The sequence below is a fragment of the Onychostruthus taczanowskii genome, unplaced genomic scaffold, assembly GCF_017590055.1.
Source record: "Onychostruthus taczanowskii isolate IOZ18803 unplaced genomic scaffold, ASM1759005v1 scaffold18, whole genome shotgun sequence".
Lineage (NCBI taxonomy): Eukaryota > Metazoa > Chordata > Aves > Passeriformes > Passeridae > Onychostruthus > Onychostruthus taczanowskii.
This window is the reverse complement of record NW_024499017.1, coordinates 12239003-12259253: the sequence shown is the minus strand read 5'-3', so window position 1 is coordinate 12259253 and position 20251 is coordinate 12239003. Positions and strand designations below refer to the sequence as shown.

Below are 20251 nucleotides of genomic sequence, written 5' to 3'. Positions count from 1 at the left end.
CATTCCCTGTGCACCCATCTCCCCCCAGCAGATGGCTGTGCCAAAAACCAGGGGCTGGGCTGAGCTCCCTGGCCCACCTTTGTTGCCTGCATATTTTATTTTAGTGGATGATGACACACCAGAGCCTACAGATAATTTGCCTGAAGTGTCAATTAGCACTAATGAGATGGGGCTCAGGGTGTCCAGTGCATCCTTTGTCCTTCCAGGGTGGCAGCAGAAAGAGTGCAGGCTCTTGACTGATTTGAGAGGGAATGAAAATCTCCCAGGGCACTCAGAGAACACCCTGAACATTCTTTCTACACAGGCTGGGGAAGAGTTCCCTCTTTGTCTCCCTCTGAAAACTGGCCATGGAATCATGGAAAGATTTGGGTGGGAAGGGACATTAAAGTTCATCCAGTCCCACCCCTGCCATGGGCAGGGACTCCTTCCCTACCCCAGGCTGCTCCAAACTTTCTCCTGGCCTTGAACCCTCCCAGGGATGGGCCAGCTGCTATCAACAGGAGCTCCTCACCCTCATTCACATCCCTTCCTCCCCGCTCACTTCACTGAACAATTCCAGAGAATCAGAGGGAATTGTGTGTTCTCCCATTTAAATTACAGCAAAGAACATTTAGGAGAATCTCCTCTCGACCCTAAAAGAAATCCCTTAAAGGTGCAGATATCACTGTGCTCTACTCAGTCCCCAACAACTTTGGGAAAGCAATTTCCTTGTCTCCAGCACACTGTGTTTTTAGCCTACTTTCCTCAGGAAATGGGGCTCACTCCTGTGATTGTGCTGTTTATATATCTATATGCCATCACTCCCACACTAATAACTTTTGAACGTGTTGGCCAATTCCAACCAAATCTGACAGAGCGGCAGAGTTTTCAAAAATACTGAATTCTTACAAATTTAATGAAAGCCGTGGGTGGGCACATATTTTTTTTTTTTTTTTCCCCCACCAAGGGAAAGGCTGCAGAGTGAACTCAGACAGAAAAGAATACACACACACAGGCACAGCCACGCCAGGTGCTGGGAAATTGGAGTTTATGTTGGCATTAGAGGGGGATATTCCAACCCTGAGCCCCAAAACCTCGGGAATGAGCACCAGGATTCTCCCCTAGCTCTGCTTTTGGCATTTGGACGATGCAGTTTGGTGTGGGCACTGCAGGGGAGGGTTCCTTCATTAGGAAGCTTTAAAATGAAATCGGACTAAGATTAATAAGAAAGCTTTTCCAGCTGGATCTCGGTATGTAAAACCTTGCTGTGCTCTGGTTCTGCAGGCTCAGGGACTCTGCCAAAAGCCTCGCGAGGGGGGAGAGCTCGAGCTGAGGGATTGGAGGTTTCAGACAAAGCGGTTTAAGGTAAAAGAGCAGAGATTTACATGGGATATTGGAAAGGAATCCTTCCCTGGACCCACCTAATCCCATCCATCTCCACTCTCCATCCTCCACCCTCCACTGCCCAGCCTCCCTGGACTCCTCCAGCAGAGCCCTGGACCACCCAGTCAGTGCAGGGCAGGGAGCTGTTCACAACTGGCATTCCTGACTCGATTTTCCCCCCCTTCTCTCCCATAATTAGAGGTGGAATATTACATGTCAAGAACTCATTAAGCATCTCTTCCAATCCCACTCTCATGGTATTCCAGAATCATCACCACTGGGGGATTGAGGATGCTCAGGTTCTCAGACCCAGCATCCCACAGCACCCTGGAGCTCCACATTTCCAGGATCCATCCCACAGCACCCTGGAGCTCCACATTTCCAGGATCCATCCCACAGCACCCTGGAGCTCCACATTTCCAGGATCCATCCCACAGCACCCTGGAGCTCCACATTTCCAGGATCCATCCCACAGCACCCTGGAGCTCCACATTTCCAGGATCCATCCCACAGCACCCTGGAGCTCCACATTTCCAGGATCCATCCCACAGCACCCTGGAGCTCCACATTTCCAGGATCCATCCCACAGCACCCTGGAGCTCCACATTTCCAGGATCCATCCCACAGCACCCTGGAGCTCCACATTTCCAGGATCCATCCCACAGCACCCTGGAGCTCCACATTTCCAGGATCCATCCCACAGCACCCTGGAGCTCCACATTTCCAGGATCCATCCCACAGCACCCTGGAGCTCCACATTTCCAGGATCCATCCCACAGCACCCTGGAGCTCCACATTTCCAGGATCCATCCCACAGCACCCTGGAGCTCCACATTTCCAGGATCCATCCCACAGCACCCTGGAGCTCCACATTTCCAGGATCCATCCCACAGCACCCTGGAGCTCCACATTTCCAGGATCCATCCCACAGCACCCTGGAGCTCCACATTTCCAGGATCCATCCCACAGCACCCTGGAGCTCCACATTTCCAGGATCCATCCCACAGCACCCTGGAGCTCCACATTTCCAGGATCCATCCCACAGCACCCTGGAGCTCCACATTTCCAGGATCCATCCCACAGCACCCTGGAGCTCCACATTTCCAGGATCCATCCCACAGCACCCTGGAGCTCCACATTTCCAGGATCCATCCCACAGCACCCTGGAGCTCCACATTTCCAGGATCCATCCCACAGCACCCTGGAGCTCCACATTTCCAGGATCCATCCCACAGCACCCTGGAGCTCCACATTTCCAGGATCCATCCCACAGCACCCTGGAGCTCCACATTTCCAGGATCCATCCCACAGCACCCTGGAGCTCCACATTTCCAGGATCCATCCCACAGCACCCTGGAGCTCCACATTTCCAGGATCCATCCCACAGCACCCTGGAGCTCCACATTTCCAGGATCCATCCCACAGCACCCTGGAGCTCCACATTTCCAGGATCCATCCCACAGCACCCTGGAGCTCCACATTTCCAGGATCCATCCCACAGCACCCTGGAGCTCCACATTTCCAGGATCCATCCCACAGCACCCTGGAGCTCCACATTTCCAGGATCCATCCCACAGCACCCTGGAGCTCCACATTTCCAGGATCCATCCCACAGCACCCTGGAGCTCCACATTTCCAGGATCCATCCCACAGCACCCTGGAGCTCCACATTTCCAGGATCCATCCCACAGCACCCTGGAGCTCCACATTTCCAGGATCCATCCCACAGCACCCTGGAGCTCCACATTTCCAGGATCCATCCCACAGCACCCTGGAGCTCCACATTTCCAGGATCCATCCCACAGCACCCTGGAGCTCCACATTTCCAGGATCCATCCCACAGCACCCTGGAGCTCCACATTTCCAGGATCCATCCCACAGCACCCTGGAGCTCCACATTTCCAGGATCCATCCCACAGCACCCTGGAGCTCCACATTTCCAGGATCCATCCCACAGCACCCTGGAGCTCCACATTTCCAGGATCCATCCCACAGCACCCTGGAGCTCCACATTTCCAGGATCCATCCCACGGCCCACTGGAACTCCACATTTCCAGGATCCATTCCACAGCACCCTGGAGCTCCACATTTCCAGGATCGCAGCCTTTCGAGGCATTCCCATCCATCCCCAGACCACAGGGAAAGATCTGGCCTTCCCACTCCTCTGCAGTCTGCTTCCTACCTGATGTTCTAGAGGGACTTTTCATTTTTTTTCCAACCATCAGCTCAAAAACATCATCAAGCCCAAATGTGCTCCCAAAGCAGGCCCGGGAGGCTCATTCATATTGCAGATAAGCCCTTGGCAGACTTGCTGATAAAGATTTCAAGTGTGACTCTGCATACAAATATTCCAGACCCAACAATTAATCCAGCACAGGAGGCTGAGGATACCTGGGTTTTTCCCCTAACCCCAGCCCTTTTTCCCAGCCTGGCTGCTAAATATAGCCCTTGCTCAGAAAACAGAAAGGAATGACATGCTCTAATAAACCACCCCAAAATGTGATACAAAGAGCCCTGAATTCTCCAGAGGAGCTTTTCCTCCTCACCTCACTGCTGCTCTGGGAGCTTCCTGCAAGGCACAGGGCTCCAGGTGCCTTTGGGAGCCAGCTACAGGGTGCTTGAGCTGGTCCTGCTTTGAGCTGGGACCTTATTTCAATTTAAATTAGTCATGGCTCGTTTCCCCCTCCCCTCCTGCTGGTTTTCAGCAGATCCCAGCTCTGGATCTCTGAGCAGTTCCATGAGAGCTGCCCAGGGAGAAGGGGCATTGTAGGGCACCCAGATCTGCTGTTTTCCAGCAGAGCCTCCCCAGGGCTGAAGGCACATATTTGACCGGTTTTCCACTCAAAAAAACCCTTTTGGGAATGGAAATGGCTGGGAATCCTCCCAGCTCAGGCCAGCCTTTGGCTGTGAGTCAGGCAGAGGATTTGGGCAAACTCAGGAGCTCTTCTGCTCATCCAAGAGGAGAGGGAAAAATGGGATAAACAACCCAGCATCCCCTAAGTGACAACGCTCAGCCTGTGACAGCCACCAAGGTGCCACCACCCCCTGCCCAGGCTGCCCCGCTCTGGTGACCCTCCGTGGCCTCCCTGCCTCACTTGGGGAGGTTGTCCATCCCCAGCCCACTGGGAATTACCAGAGGGACAACCGGGCTTGGATCCACCCTGTTTTGAACAGCACTGCAAGGCTTGGGCAAGTGAGGTCCACGTAACACCAACCTGCAGATGCTCACCACGGGCTGCTTTCCTCCAGAAGCACCCCTCCTCACTCTCACCCCCACCACGGGCTGCTTTCCTCCAGCAGCACCCCTCCTAACTCTCACCCCACTTATCCCAAGCCCCTAGGGCGGGATCCCAGCTCAGACACACCAGGATGGGCAGGAACACCCCATTTATCCCAAGCCCCTAGGGCGGGATCCCAGCTCAGACACACCAGGATGGGCAGGAACCCCCTTACCTGGACGCCGCGATCTCCGCTTTCTGCTTGGCGATGGTGGCCGCCCTCTCGGCCGCCTCCACGGCCCGATCCACCTTCTCCCGGATCTTGCTGGCGCGCAGCGGGATGAGGTTCTTCCTCTTGCCGCTGACCAGGATGTTCTGCTTGTACTTGCCCTCCTCCTTGGTGCCGTCGGGGAAGGTCATGCAGCCGTAGCCGTGGCGCTTGTTGTTGGCCCACTCGCCCTCGTACTTGAGCCCGTCCGAACGCTGGCTGACGCCCGAGCCCGAGCGCTTGTCGTTCTTCCACTCGCCCACGTAGATCTCGGTGGTGGTGGCGTCGATGTCGTCTTCGATGACCGAGAGCTCGGCCTCGCCCTCGCCCAGGCTGATGGTGGAGTTGATGTCGCTGGCGGTGGAGCTGACCGTGCTCATGCCGGCCTCGCTCCGGAACGAGCTCTGCTTGCTCCGCTGGCTGGCCAAGGAGCTCTTGGACTCGGACTTGCGGAGCTTGAGCCCGCTCAGCAGCGAGCGCCGGAAGATTCCCTTCTTCTTGCTCTTGAGGATCTCGGCGTCGCTGTGGGCCATGAGGACGAAGCCGCCGCGGGACACGGCGGGGCTGCCGGCCACGGCGGGCGAGGCGTCGGGGTGCAGCGCCGTGCCGTTGGTGTGCTCGCTGCGCAGGGAGTTGATGGATGTCCTCAGGGGTGACCTGATGACCGCAGCCATGCCGTAGGGAACGCTCTGCCGGACGCCGTAACCCTGGCGCATCCCCCCGACCCACTGGCCCTGGTACGTCCCTGCGGAGGGGAGACAAAAGCAAACGGAGAGGGTGGGTCATGGCGTCAAACTCCTCCGGGAGCAGCTCTGGGATCCCAGTCCCAGCTCCAGGATGGGGATTGTAATGTCAGGTTGTGGAGGGAAAAATTGATTGGATTCACAGAATTCACAGAGTCACCAGGTTGGAAGAGACCTTAAAGATTATCGAGTCCAACTAAACCCTGGCAGCCAGTGCCACATCCAGGCTTTGTTAAACACACCCAGGGATGGTGACTCCACCACCTCCCCGGGCAGCCATTCCAGATTGCAGGCTTGCATGGGGGTGTTAGAAACCAGCCAAGGCATCAAGGAACTGCCCCTTGGATCAATCCCTAACGTGAAAGGGAGGGAGCAGGGGTGTGGAATGGGGGAATGGTTATCCAGGAGCACACTCTGATCCTGTCCATGCTGCTGGCATCTCACAGTGGATGGATAATGCATAACAATACATTTATTTATACACACAGAGCCTTCATCCGGGGTGCTGGGGAAGGAAGCAGCTCCATAGAAATAAAGGCCTCACGGGGAGAGATCCATTTGGATATTCCCCTTGGAATTGTGCCCCTGTTGGAGCTCCTACATTTGCGTGGGCACTTCCTGGAGTTTCTTAACTGGTTGTTGGTGGCACGAAACACACACAGGCCTCCAGCACAGCACTGGAACAGGGGGACAAGGAGCCCACCCAGCCCGGGGGGCACAGCTGGACCTCAGCACCCTCCCTGTGCACTGAAATGTGGGGTGGGTGGTAATCTGCTCAGGGTTCCTAATCCCATCTCCTCCTGGAGCTCAGAGGTTGGCACAATTCCAGGCTTTATCCCAGCCCATTGAAGTGAAGGGCTTGTTTTTATTCTTAGGTTGGTTTAATCTTCTCCAGACCAGCTCGAGATGCAGTGATCCACTGTGAGCCCTGCTGAGGCAGGCTGAGGAGCCCGAGGATGCCTCTGAGCCGGGCTCTGGAGCTGCTGGAATGCTGGGAGCAGTCCCAGCCCCAGGATGTGAGGAGCTGGGATGGGCACAGGCAGATGGGCACAGCAGTGGGACCTCCCTTTGTGCCCGGCTCCCACATGCCCAGGGAACCTCAAAATAGACCTGCTGAAAGAGTGAACCCTGCGAGAATCCGGCCAGTCCTACCCCAGCACTCCCTGAGGAATTTCCCTGCCCAGTTCTGGGTGGGGCTCGGCAGTGGAGAAGGGATCTGGGCTGGAGCAGCTCATGCTGAGCACAGGAACTGCTTCCTGAGAGCGTGAAACCAGCACCTGGCCACATTTTGGGGTGTACTTTGGGGTTCTTCAACTGTCTTTTAGCTGCCAGTGCTTTGAACAAACTCCCCAGGATTTGGGCACCCTTCCCTGTGCTCCAATGGCATTACATTATTGGGGTGACAGCTTTGTGCACCCCAAAAAACCAGCAGACCCAAGGTGGGGACCCCACAGAGCCTGCCCTGGGGAAGGGACATGGAGAGGCAGGGACAGGCAGGATTTACTGAGGGTTTATAGGATTAGCACCGGGATTAGGGCAGGCACTGGCAAGGCAGGGAGAAGGGAGAAGGATGGGGGACAACCTGTGAGATGCAGCTCAGGGGACACAGCAGAAATGTCCTGTGTGGAGGTTTGAGCCTGCCTTGTCCCCTGCGGTGTCCCCAAGAATGGGGAACAACCAGTGCCATGCACCCACAGCTCTCCCACACCTGGGATGGTGGCTGTGGCAGGGGAGAGCCTGCCAAGGTGTCCCTGCGTTCCCTGGGCACCTGGCAGCACCTCTCTTCCCTTCCTGGCTCCATCCCAGAGTGTCTCACCAGGACAATGGAGCAACTTGGGGAAAGATTCCCCCCCAAAGCCCCAAGTGTCCCTGCCAAGGAGCCCCCAGGGTGGCTTGGGATGTCCTCACACCGTGCTCCTGCCTCCCTGGAGATGGATACAGTGGGTTCCAGGGAAAGATGCCAGTGTGGGCAGGGGCACAGGGAGAACAGTTCCTGCATGAGATCCACCAGATCCCACCCTGCCCAAATCCTGATCTCCCTCTCCCTTGGTGAATCCCTTCATTCGATCTCTGACCCACAGGTCCCTCGGCCTCCTCATCTCCTGGCAAAAGTGCAGCTGAAAAACCTCCCTGGATTCAGCTGGAGCAGCGTGAAGGATCACAGCCCTGTGCTGAAACCAGAGGGACCGGCAGGGAGCAGAACAAAGCGCTGAGGGCTGGAGCACCGGCGGCAAATCGGTCACAGCAGGTCACAGCTGCAGCCCGTGCCTGTCCCCAGGCAGGCTCAGGTGCCCGGGATGCTGCCATCCCATCCCTGCTCCTGGAATGGCACAGCTGCCAGGAGTGGCATTTCCTTGGCAAGGTGGATTTTCCAGCCACTCCATCCTGCTTGTCCTCCCCCAGCACCGTGCAGCACCTCCCCACCCCCAGCTCTGCTTTCGTGGGTGTCGTTTCTTCCCTGCAGGAGGCAGCGGCATGGATTATCCCTAGGGATTGCCCCAGAGGCCACCAAGGCATCTGGGCAGCTTCATGGCCACCAGCAGATCAAAGAGCTTCCTGTCAGGGAGCTGAGCCCTTCCTCAGCCAGCAGCTCTCCTTCCTTCCCTGACTTCATGATGTTTTAAAGCCTGGATCTCCAGGATTTGGCAGGAGCCATCTGATCTGCATTGCTAAGCCACCTCCTCCCCGAGCCCTGCTCAGCTTAACCTCTGCCCCAACATTTGCAGATATGTGCACAAAGCTTGGTCTCACAAGGAGCCCAGAGACTCCTTGTCCCTGCAGAGCAAACAGGATTTCACAACATTCCCCCTCACGTGCCAGGATGGACCGGCTGCAGCGGCTCCAAGCTCTGGACACGGAAAGGGAAGGTGCAGCAGGAATCTGGCACGGTGGGGACAGCAGGGTGGGGCTGGGAGGGGTGGAACGAGCATTTCTGATGGAGCAGAACCATCTGCTGAGGTGCTGAAGGGAGAATTCCAAGGATTTTGGTTCTGAGCACCTCACAGGGTCAGGATGCAGGAGGGGAAGGTGCTTCCCTCAGGATGGGAGGCAGAGAGCAATCCAGGGCAATCCTGGCCACAAACCCATTGTACTGCCCAAGCCAGAGAAGAGCCAAAGCCTCTGTGATGGAAGAGAATGCCCGGGAAGGAAAATGTCCCAGCCTCTTCCCTCAGCCATGCAGGGCACTCCTGTGGATGCCTCCAAGATGCCACAAATATCCATCCCACTTCTGTGTGATTGTTTTTGCATGGGGCAAAAAGGACAGAGAGAGAGAAGAAAGCCTTGGACATGGAAAGTCAAGATAAAGGTGCTTGTCCATGCCAAGCAGAGCTGAGGAGAAGGCACAGCCTGAAGCTACGAGAAAACAACTGGAGTCATCCCAAAAGATGGACTGGAGAGAAAAACCCTAATTCAGAAATAACAAAGTGCAAGAAAGGGAACAGGCTCATGGGAAAGACAGGGATCGATGGAAACACGGAGAGAAGACAAGGGGCAGTGCTGTTGGACAGATTCACCGGTGTTCCTAATGCTGAATTTGGGGTTTTTTTGGCTCATTCCCCTTGGAGCAGGGCTGGCTTGTTTCCAGAGCTCCTGCAGGAATTGCCATGGCCTTGAGGAGCGTGCAGAGCCCCATCCTTGGCCAGAGGCAGCGGGGCTGAGAGCAGACAGCAGGAAGTCCCTGGCTTGGGCAGCATCATTCCTGGTTCTCCAGCATGTCAGGGAGCAGCACTGCCTCAGCATTTGGCTAAAACCCATCCTGGGAAGAGAGCTGAGAGCCTGCAGGGCAGCTCCTGGTGGCCCCATAACGCCAAAATCCCCCAAAATCAGGGCTGGGCTGGGTTTGCAACTTGCAGCAAACCAGGAGAGGGGAGTTGAGCAGGACCCTGCAGCTCCATGTTCCCTGCTGGGAACAGGGATAAGGCAGCAGCATTCCAGCAGTTCAACTGGGCTGGGGACTCTGATGCAGCTCCTGCTTGCAAAGCTCTCCATGGGGATCAGAGGCATTGCAGGAGCAGTGACTCCGTGTGTTTCCCTTCCTCTGCCACAGAGATTTTGGGGAATTTGCTGGGGAGGGGAGGAGCTCTGGCTCATCCCTCTGGGATACAGAACTGTGGGGAGCCAGGACTGCTCCCTCATGCTGACAAGGTCTTTCTTCTCCATGGTTGGGAAGGGACAACCAAGCCATGGCTTGCTGTCCCAAACGGAGGAATTTCCTGGACCTGGAATCCTTTCCTGCTTATGGAGAGATGGTGAAACCTCACAGTGATGCCCAGCCACTGGATAAAGGGGCTGTGAAGCATCCATTCCAGTGAAATCCAGCTTTATAACAAATAAACATCCCAAGGAGCTCCCCCAGGAATAGCTGGAATTTGAACAGCACAGGAGGAAGCCCAAAGGGAGGATGTTGGGCTGCTCAGGTATGTGGGGCTTCCTCTGGCTTAAGGCAACATCATGCACTTGGATATAAACCTGGTCCATGATGTTGGAAGGAGATAAAAATAAGGATTTTTTTGGGTTGGAATGACTGCGTTTTCTTTCCCCCCTCTGCCCATACCCAAGATTTGGCATTTTGTAGTCACTGAGCCCTCTGGCCCCACTCCAGGAACACCATTAAGGAGAAGCTTTATGGCTGCTCCCAGGCTTTTCCCAAACCCACAGGGCTGGTTCTGTGTCCTGCAGGATGAACCCTTTGGCAAACACATGGAAAAAGCCCACGGGAGGTTTGCACAGACCTGCCCTCTTCCCCTTCCTCACATGGAGACATCCAGGCAGGAATCTGGGATGTTGTGAAGCACTTTGAGGGCAGCAGACACACTCGTGTCATTATCACAACCTGACCTCAGAAAAAGACAAACGTTTGGAAAAAATTCCTTTTCCATCCCTAACACTGAGCTAAAACCCAAGCACGCTGGGTCAATATTCCCAGGTCAGATAAAATCATCAGCAACAGGGACACAGCTTCCCAGCTTTGCCTGGAAAAGGGGAGCAGCAGGCTCCAAAGGGCAGGAGCTCTGTCCCATCCCAGCCAGGTCCTCCTGGTGCAGGGACTGTGCTGGGCAGCAGCAGCATTCCCAGCTCCCAGCTCTCCTTCCCCAAAATCCCAGCCAGGAGGGGGAAGTGGTCCAAAGTGCCCCTCCACTTTTCCAAGCCAGAGTAATTAGGTTTTACAAATTGCTGATTTATCTCGCAAAGGATCCTTCCTGGCGTGCTCAGCCCCCCTCTTATCTCTGGCCTCTGCAGCATATTAATTAAAGATGTCCAATGGCAATAATTAGGCCGGGCTCTTGAATTCCAACCAGAGGAGGGAGTTTTACAGATATCCTCTTCCAGCTGCTCAATATCACAGAGCCCAGGAGGATTCACACACAAATCATGCCAGGAACCCATCCCAAAGGGAAGAAGTCTGGGAGAAAAGAGAGGGCTGGAGGGTGCTCACCCAGCCTCAGCTCTGAGGGTGTGACAATGGGGACACCCTTGCTGGCCATCCCAGGGAATTGCTGGGAAAAATGTGTCCCCAAATGTTCTGCCTGACTCTATGGGGACTCCTGAGCACAGCAGCACAGAATCCCAGAATGGTTTGGGTGGGAAGGGAACTTAAAATTCCTGTTGTTCGCCCTCCCTGCCATGGCACGGACACCCCCCACTGTCCCAGGGTGCCCCAAGCCCTGTCCAGCCTGGCCTTAGGCACTGCCAGGGATCCAGGGGCAGACACAGCTGCCCTGGGCACCTGTGCCAGAGCCTCACCGCCCTCCCAAGGAACAATTCCTAATTCCCAATCTCCCATCCATCCCTGCCCTCTGGCAGTGGGAGCCATTCCCTGTGTCCTGTCCCTCCATCCCTGTCCCCAGTCCCTCTCCAGCTCTCCTGGAGCCCCTTCAGGCCCTGGAAGGGCTCTGAGCTCTCCCTGGAGCCTTCTCCTCTCCAGGTGAGCACCCCCAGCTCTCCCAGCCTGGCTCCAGCCCTGGAGCAGCTCCGTGCTCCCCTCTGGAATTGCTCCAGCAGCTCCACATCTGGGAAGCCCCAGAGCTGGAAAAGCACTTCAGGTGGGGTTTCAGAGGGGGAGAATCCCCTCCCTCAACCCCCTGGTCACTGCATGGACGTGGGGACACATTTTTTGCCAGGACCCCCCTCCTGCACTGTCCCTCGTGGCACCAGGACACCGTGTCCAGCTGGTTGACTTCCACGCCCTGCCCTGTGCCCAGCTCCTTCTCTCATCCCCCAAACCCTGCCCTAAACCCCCCCCAGGCATGGCATGGATGGCTGGGAGGTGCCACCTGCACTGCCCACCTTGGAAGGTGGGAATGCTGCCTGTGTCCAGCACCACAGGGATTGGGAATCCACAGCACCGATCCCCCTGCAGCCCTGCCAAGGCTTTCCAGCACCAAGCCACGCTAAAAACACAGTCAGATGCTTCTGCTGTGGCTGCTAATTTGCCAAAAATATGCTCTGGTAACTGCTTACACAGGGGAAGGAATAAAGTATGGATTTTTGAGTATGCAAATCTAATCTGCAGGCAGGAGCACGTGATGGGTGTTAGTCATAGTGCTAATGCTGGGTGCATCCAGACATGGTGGGCACAGCCAGGCCTGGGCAGCCAGGGAGGCACGGAGGGCAAGGAGGAGAGGATGAGGAGGATGAGGGCTGCCAGGGGCTGCTGTGCTCCTGCCTGGGAGAAGAATGAAATCTGGTTTGGGGGCCAACAAATGAGAAGGAATTACAGCTCGTGTCAGCGTGGTCAGCTCGTACTTCTAAGGGCAGGGAGCCTCCATCTAAAGTGAACAAGCAGTGGAGGTGCCGGGTTTGGATGAGGTTTGGAAGGAAGTGGATTTAGAAGGGGTAGAGATGGGAGCAGGGATGGGTTTGGAACAGCCAGAAGCTCTGCAGGAGCCGGGGGCTGCAGGGAGGAGATGGATTTCTACAGCCTCACGCCTCATCCTCCTCCTCCTCCTTCTCCTCCTCCTTCTCCTGCTTCTCCTCCTCCTCCTCTGGATGCAAATAACAACAAAAGTATTTCTGGCTGAAATCCCATGGAACAGGGATTGCTGAGCCCTTCTCCTTGGGGAAAATCACTGGGAAATCACAGGTGGCAAGAATGTTCCTCTGGGGGGGACGAGCCCCATCCCAAACGTGGGGACACATTTATGTCCTCATTGCCTGTCCCAGGGATACTCTGCAAGCAGCAGGTGAAGGCTCCTCCTTCACTGGAAACATTAAAAAAAAAAAATCTTGTGTGGAAATGAATGTTTTCCAAGGCATTTCAGCTATTTGCTTCAAGGGGAAAAACTCTGTTCCTCAGGAAGAACCAAGCCTGTCCTGAGCATCCCCTCCCTCTTCTCGCTGCTGCTGCATCTCCTGCTTCCCCAAACCTGCTTGGGAAGTGCCTTTTCCAGCCAGAATTGAAGGAAAGTCTTCAAAATCCCACAATAAAGGCAATCAAATTTTGGCTTCACTGATTCTGATGGGGTTCATGGTGCCTCTCAGGCCAGTTGTGATTCCTCCTAAAGCTCCAGGTCCTGCAGTCAGGGGAAATACAACTTTTAAAAGGAAACAACCAAAGAAAGACATTTCTTGTTGCCTGTCCAGGGAGTGGGAAGGGCTGGGTTTGTCAGACACAGGGGAAGCCAAGGAGGCATCATCCCCATCATCCCCTGGTGAAATGGGGCCACGGTTTTCCCAGGGCAGCTGAACCCCTGCAGATTCAGCTGGGGTCAAAAGCAGGACAAGGTTTTATCCCCAGGGATGCAAACCACGTCAGGATATTGCTCAGCACCTTTGTTAAGGCCAATGTGCCTCTCTCAGAAGGCAGAGTGAAATCAGGCTAATGCTGATCCCCTTCATCCCCCCGTGCTCTAATCCTGCCCCAAACTCTGGCATCTCTCCTGCTCCCAGCAGAGATCCAGGAGCAAGGGCTGATTCCCAGCCTCTCCCAGCCTGATGGGTTTGGGGGCTGCACCCCCCCGAGTGTGGGAGGTGCTCAGAGGGCTGGGATGAGGCTCAGCTCCCCCTGGATCAGGGCTGGGAGGCTGCTCCAGGAGGGATGAGGCAAGAACAGGGTTTATTTATTCCCTGTGAAATAAATCATGGAATCACCGAGTGGTTTGGGTTGGAAGGGACCTTAAATCTCATCTGATTCCATCTCTGCCATGGGCAGGGACACCTTCCACTGTCCCAGATTGCTCCAAACCCCTCCAGCCTGGCCTTGGACACTTCCAGACCCTTATTCATGCCAGGGAAACACCTTGCAGGCCACAAGTGATGCCCTGAGCAGGAAATAATACCTTTGTAGAGATCATCTTCTTGTGGAAATCAGCAAAATGAGGGGCCTTGCTCTGGCTGTTCACTCATTCATGAAAATTCATGATGCTCTGTGCTGAGAGTGAGTGGAACCTCTTCAGGGAATAATGTTGGGAAAGCAGTGGCTGTTCTTGGGGAATGCTCATGCATCCAATGCAATTTGTAAGGATTTTTGATGCAAAGGCCAGAATCTGTCTTTGAAAAGCCAATATCAAGCCCCAAAATATAAACATTTGCCTTTCAAGTTTTGTTTTCTGCAAGCTCATTAATTTTTAATTTTTTTTTTTGTTAAAAATACTTTAATTGTGAGTTAAAGAGCTGAATCTAGGGGCAAATGACCATCAGGACTCTCCTGTAACTCCTAAAAACTCCTGCAAAAAAATCCTTTCCTGCTCAGGAGTTCAATCAATGCCAAAACCAGACCCAAAGAGACAAAAAATCTCACAAGGCAGATGCTAAACCCCAGAGTTCACCCCTAAGAGACCATCCCCAAGCTCACCCTGCCCAGCTCCTCCATCTCCCAGTCACGCCTGCTTTAATACAGCTCATTCATCTACGTCAGCGTTACCTGACTCAAAGCATTCAAAATTCATCAGGTTCATTTTAAAATCGAGGCATTTTTAAACAGAAGGCATTTTTAGCTCTTGTCTGCTGCTTCCCAAGCCTGGAAGAATGACTTTTCTGCAATAGCCTGGGTGGAAACCTTGCTTCCAAACCGAAGCTGAAAAATCTTGCAAAATCACATGATTCCACAAGCTGGAGCTTCTAAAGGGAAAAAAAAAATGTTCAGCTCCAGGAGCAGATGTCACCCAACCACGAGGAGCCCCATGGGATATCAAATCACATGCAAATATCCTGAGATTTGCATTCAAAGCCATGAGAACCCACCCCAGTGAAATGGCATGAGCACTGAGCTTCAGGCCTGAGGTCAGCCTCTGCTGTGGGTCAGGGAGAGGGGCTTGATGGGCTGCCCAAGGCTGGGGTCCTGCACAATTCCCTGGAGAATCTCAGCCTGGATAAAAGGCTCGGGAAGATGGACTGAGGGTCTGAGGCCTGTCTGGCAATTTCTGTCTCATGTTCTTTTCTCTGAGGTCAAAATCCTTTTTCCTCTGTCCTGAGCTGTACCTGAAACTAAGCAGCATGTTCCAGTGAGAGAAGTAATTACCATGAGTTCATAGCATTTATTTTTAATGAGGCTGGTCAGAATCTTCATTTAGTATTTTGATTCATTTTTCTGCGCTCGGCAGCTCCTGACGTCTCCGGTTTTGCTCTCCTAGAACCACTGCAAGCAGCTTCTAGACCCAGCCCAGACAGCGAGATGCTCCATCACCAAAATCTTGACTTTTTAAATTGATTATCAGGTTCTGGGGGGCTGTTAGGAGCAGCTCTGGGTGCTGCAGGAACGGGAGGATCGAGGATCAGGGCGCTCTTGTATTTGCTTGTTTCCGCCCACTGTTTAAAGTGCATCAACAATTCCTTCCCGGCAGCAAAACAAGGGAAGAGCTGGTACTTTTAAGGTAATTCTGACATCTGTGCTATGAATAGATCCTGAGGGAAATTTGCCCTCTCTCCTGGGTTCCCCTGTGCAGGAGCTCAGGGGAAGGCAGGGCTGGGGAGAGGCACCAGGCACTGTGGAATGTGGGAATGGCTTGGGGTGGAAGGGACCTTAAAGATGTCCCATTCCAACCCTCCTGGCTGGTGGTGGCTCATCCCAAATCATGGCTGAGCTCAGGTGAGGGGATGCAGCCCCCTCCAAGGCAGGTAGGTCCTGCCCAGCGTTCCTGCTCCATCCCCCCGGAGCAGCCCTTTATGCTGGCTTTTGGGAAATATTCCATGCTTTTCCCCTCCTCAACCACTCCCCAGCCATTTGGTGGGTAGCTCCTGGTGCACCTGCTAGGAGAGGTGTCACCAGTGCCACTGCAGGGGTGGGAAAGTGGGACATGGAGCAGGACAGGATGGCAGGGCAGCTCCCAGCGCTCCGCTTCCCTCTCCCCACGGCAGGAATATTTCCCAGCCCGGGCCAAGAAAACCCACTTGCCTACTCAGCCAGTGCTAACAATGCAAACACTAATTATATTTCCCTCACCTATCAAAGGATGATTCATTTTAGGTGAGTGGGCACGGAGATTACACAAGATGAGCACCACCATGCCACCGCCCGGCCCTTTCGGGGTAGCCCTCCCGAGAAACAAGGATTTAGGATTTAGGGAGCGTGGGACATTCAGGATGGGAGAGGACTGGCAACAGGGTGAGGCTGGCTCACAGAAGGCACCCCTAGCCTGTCCCATTCCCTCAGGGACGCTGGGCATTGGGTGCCCAGGATGGGGCTGCTCCCATGCCAGAGCCCCTGTCTGGTTTAGGATCCCAGTTGTTCAGCTGGGAAGAGGTGGGAGGAGGAGGAAAACAGCATTGCTAGGGATGGAAAGGGCAAAAACAGACTGGGGGCTCCCTTCAGCCACCCCGCCTCACCCACTCCCACAGCCATGATGGTTTCAGCAGCTTAACCCTAACCCAATACAGAGGATTCCCATGGGAAGCCTGGAGCTCCAGCTCCAGCTGTCCCCGGGGTGAAATCGCTGCGATCCCCAAACATCCCAGGCAGGAAGCAGCTGCGATGCCTCCTGATCTCCAGACCTGATCAGAAGAGGGTCTCCAACCCTCTGCCCCAGGTGCCCCCAGCTGCAGTGCCAGCATCCCCAGCCCCACACAGCTGCTGGTCCAGGTGGATGCAGCCCCTTTCCCTGGAGCAAGGGAGCAATTCCAGCTCCCACTCCGGAGCTGGGGTGAATCAGACAAGTGCCTCAACTCCAGCACCCGACCAAGCAACCCTTGGGAGCTGCTTTATGTAATATCAGGAGCTCTGGAGGGGGGCAGGAGGTTTTTTGGCAGCAAGACGAGGCTGTAGCAGCGGTGCTGGGGGTGTCTGAGTGCGTGAGGCCGGGGGGACAGCGGGACGGCGCCGAGGCCGCGTGCCAGCCGTGCCAGGGCCATCGGCGACGCGCGGGCTCCTGGGGGAGCGGCACGGATGGACACAAATCCCCCTGGCCGGGGGAGCAGGATTTGCTCTCCCCGGGGGTCAGGGAGAGCGTGGGAAGGCCGTGGGGGGCCGGTGGGCGTGGGGGGACGGGCGTGGGGCACGCGGCGTGCGCGGCGTGGGAGGCGCGAGCTCGGCAAGCCGCGCGTGGGGACGGCGCTGGCGGGAGCGCCCGGGCCACCGTGTGCCACCCACGGCACCCAACGCGCCCAAAAGCCCGGCGGTGACACCAACACCCCTCCCAGCACAGCGCTGGGGCACGGGGAGCGTGCCCTTCCCCGCTGCCGTGCCAAGGAATGGGAAAACGGGAGAAAATCCGTGGATTCTGGGGCTCCCCGAGCCTCGCTGCGCATTTAGGGCCTCATCCCCAAGCCAGGGCTGGGGAGCTAAAAAAAAAAAAAAAAAGATGTGCAAGGGATGAATATTTATCTGTGGGTGGCAAGTGACAGATGCTGGGGCGAGGATTCTTGGATACTTCAGTTTGCTGGAGGTAATAACTGGAATAGATTAATGAGAAACATCCTTCCCTACAGTTGCCTCCCCGGTGCCACCGCTCCCGCACGCAGCGGCCTCTGGGACACAAACACACAAAGTTCAGCGAGGCTTGGTGTCCAAGAAGGCTGGAGATGCCCGGCTTTGGTGGTTTCCACCAAAAATAGAGCCAGGCAACCGGGAAAGGGAGGTGGCCTCTGGGTGCTGGGAGCTGAGTTGGTGGAAGTGGCCTTGGGGGTGTTGGGGCCCAGCTGAGGTGGGGGAAGCTGGTGTGGAGCAGCATCCACAGTTACCAGCACTCTGCATTTCCCGTTTTCCCATTCCCTGGCATTCCTTCCTCCTTGGAAGGTTTGCAGAGTCCCAGGGGGAGCATTTTGCCACAGATCCTGCCCTTTCCCAGCACTGCTCCTCTTCCCTTCTCCTGAAATCACAAACACACGACGACGTCGCTTTCGGGTCCCTGAGCACAGGGAAGCTGGGCTGGCCTGGCAAGATGGAAGGAAAAGCTCTTTGCTTCTGGTAGCTTCTCAGAAAACGCTGAAAGTGCTGCTAAGCCACCCCAGGGTGGGGATGCTGCCCAGTTTCCCTAAAAAACGCTGCGCTGCAGAGGATGGGGAGTGTGCCGGGGCGGGGGCACGTGCGAGGCCGGGGACTGGGCCAGCCCTGCAACACTCAGCCCTCAGAGACCTGTAGTTAGTCCAGACTTGGGTCTGTCCTCCCTCAAACCTCCCAGGCAGGGGCTGGGTGCCAGGAGGAGACAGCACCCACGTTGGGAGCAAGCAGAAATCCCCCCCCAGCCCCTCCTGAGCGCCTTGGATGTGGGAGACGGCGACGATTCCCTGCCCAAGCTTTATTTATGACTGAAGGACTGCTGGGATTTATCCATGGCTTCCAAACACACAGCCGGCACATCCCAGCTCAGTCCCCAGCATCCTTCCAGGCAGCCGAAACAAAAGGTTGCAGCTCTCTTTTTCTCTGGCAGAAAACAACCGGCACCAAATTATCATTAAAAATCCCGAGGTGGTTCTGCCTCTCCCTGCGAGAGCACAAAAAAAAAGCAGCTGCAGGTGAGGTTTAACCTCCCCTCCCTGTGCAACCACAAAGCAGCAAACTGGCTTTTCCAGAGCAAGGTCTTGCAGCACCTTTCGGCAGGGCTGCGATGGAGCTCCCCGACGCTGCAATTTCCTCACCGGAGCCGTATGGAAAACCATAACATCCTAAAAATAACCCCGGAGCCTGCTTCAGGAGGCCACCATTCCCGGGAAAAGCAGGGGCCAGCGGAGCCCAGTGCCCCTGGCTGCCGGCAGGTAGGCCTGCCTCGGATTATGGTGGCAATTCCGATTGTGGAAGTAGCCCCAGCCCAGGAGAGAGGATGATACAGCCACTTACAGCACAGCACCAGCTGTTTCTCCCAGTTCAGCCCTAAAGCTTGTTAGCCCAGCAATTTTTTTGGGGGTTGATCGCTCCAGTTGGGTTTTCTTGTTTTTCCTCTAATCCCAGTTTCCCCTCAGCATCTCGTTAAGCCGTGTTGACGGCAGAGAAGAGCTCTGGTGATCCCTCTGAGCCCCTACGCTAAGCATTAAGCCGTAAACTAGGAATGTAAGGCTCTTGTCTGAATTAAAGTCTTTTCCCTGGCATGGCTGAGCGTGGGGCTGCCTTTGGAGGGGCTGGAGGAGGAGCAGAGCCCCCCGGCGCTGGCTGGAGCTGCCCCATCCGCCCCGGATCCCCCCACACACACGCTCGCCTCCATCCTGCCCCGCGTCGTTCCCATGCAAATCCTACAGGTTCCAGTGGTGCAGTCAGAAGTGCCAATCCCATGTGCAACTTGGGTTGTGTCCCCAAGGCCTGGCCCACCCCGTGCTCCCCTCTGGGCCGGAGCTGGGCGTCCCCCCAGCAGCACAGCCCCTTCCACATCCCAAAATCCTGCTCGAGGAGAGGAAGGAGGGAGGACCCAGCGCCCAGAGACCCCACGGAACATATGGGGCTACCTGTGGCAAAGAGCTGGGCCGCTGCCACGCTGGGCTGGCTCCTTCTCTCCTGCAGGGTGGGAGCATCCCTTGATCCAAGGCAGCAGGTTACAAACTCCCAGAGTCCAACCCAAACCCCGCTGGGAGGTTCTCCCCACCACCCTCCAGCCCACCAGGAAGGGATCAATGCATCACCTACCTCCATCCGAGTAGGTCTCTGTCCCGTAGCCATCCTGTAATCCATTGCTCCAGGTGCCTTCGTACTTGGCCCCGTTTCCAGTGCATTCCCGGACCCCGTACCGTCCCTTAAATCCATGGGTCCACTCTCCTTTGTACACCCACTTCCCTTTGCTCTCCATGCCAATGCCATGGCGCTTGCCCTGCGCCCAGGTGCCCTGGTAAGTGTTGCCACTGGGCCAAGTGTAGACCCCCAGCACCTCAAAGCCGTGACTCCAGGAGCCCGAATATTCACCTTGACCCTTCGGGCCGGTACAGATTCCATGGCCATGAGCCTTTCCGTCCTCCCAGCCTCCACAGTACGACCCTCCATCGTCAAAATTAAACCTTCCCCCACTGGACATGCATGTAATTCGGTTTGCAAATCTCCCGAAAGGTGAAAAAAAAAAAAAAAAAAGGGGAAAAAAAAAAAAAAGAATAGGAAGAAATGCAGGAAATAAAATGTGAACGATGACTTGGGGAAAAAGAAATAAATAAAAATTTAAAAATTTAAATCAAATTGAACTCAATTGAAATCATGCACCAGATCCAGGGAGCTGCTTAAGCCAGTTTCTTGTGATTATTCATTCTCTGGGAGTATGTTGAGGATCAGTTCTCTCTTCCCCTGCTGTGGAAACAGGATCATTAAAAAAAAA

At 55.3% G+C, this 20251-nt stretch overlaps 1 protein-coding gene across 1 annotated transcript in view; it reads right to left on the bottom strand.

Annotated features, from left to right (window-relative positions):
* The window catches only part of JPH3 (junctophilin 3), a 47021-nt gene extending 27061 nt beyond the window's left edge, over positions 1-19960 (bottom strand). Inside the window, exons 1-2 of the mRNA XM_041400946.1 lie at positions 19579-19960; positions 4816-5593 (exon numbers count right to left, since the gene is read on the bottom strand). Of these exons, the coding sequence (XP_041256880.1) occupies positions 4816-5593; positions 19579-19960 (1160 nt within the window). The remainder of the gene's footprint in view (positions 1-4815; positions 5594-19578) is intronic.
* Positions 19961-20251: the final 291 nt, after the last annotated feature.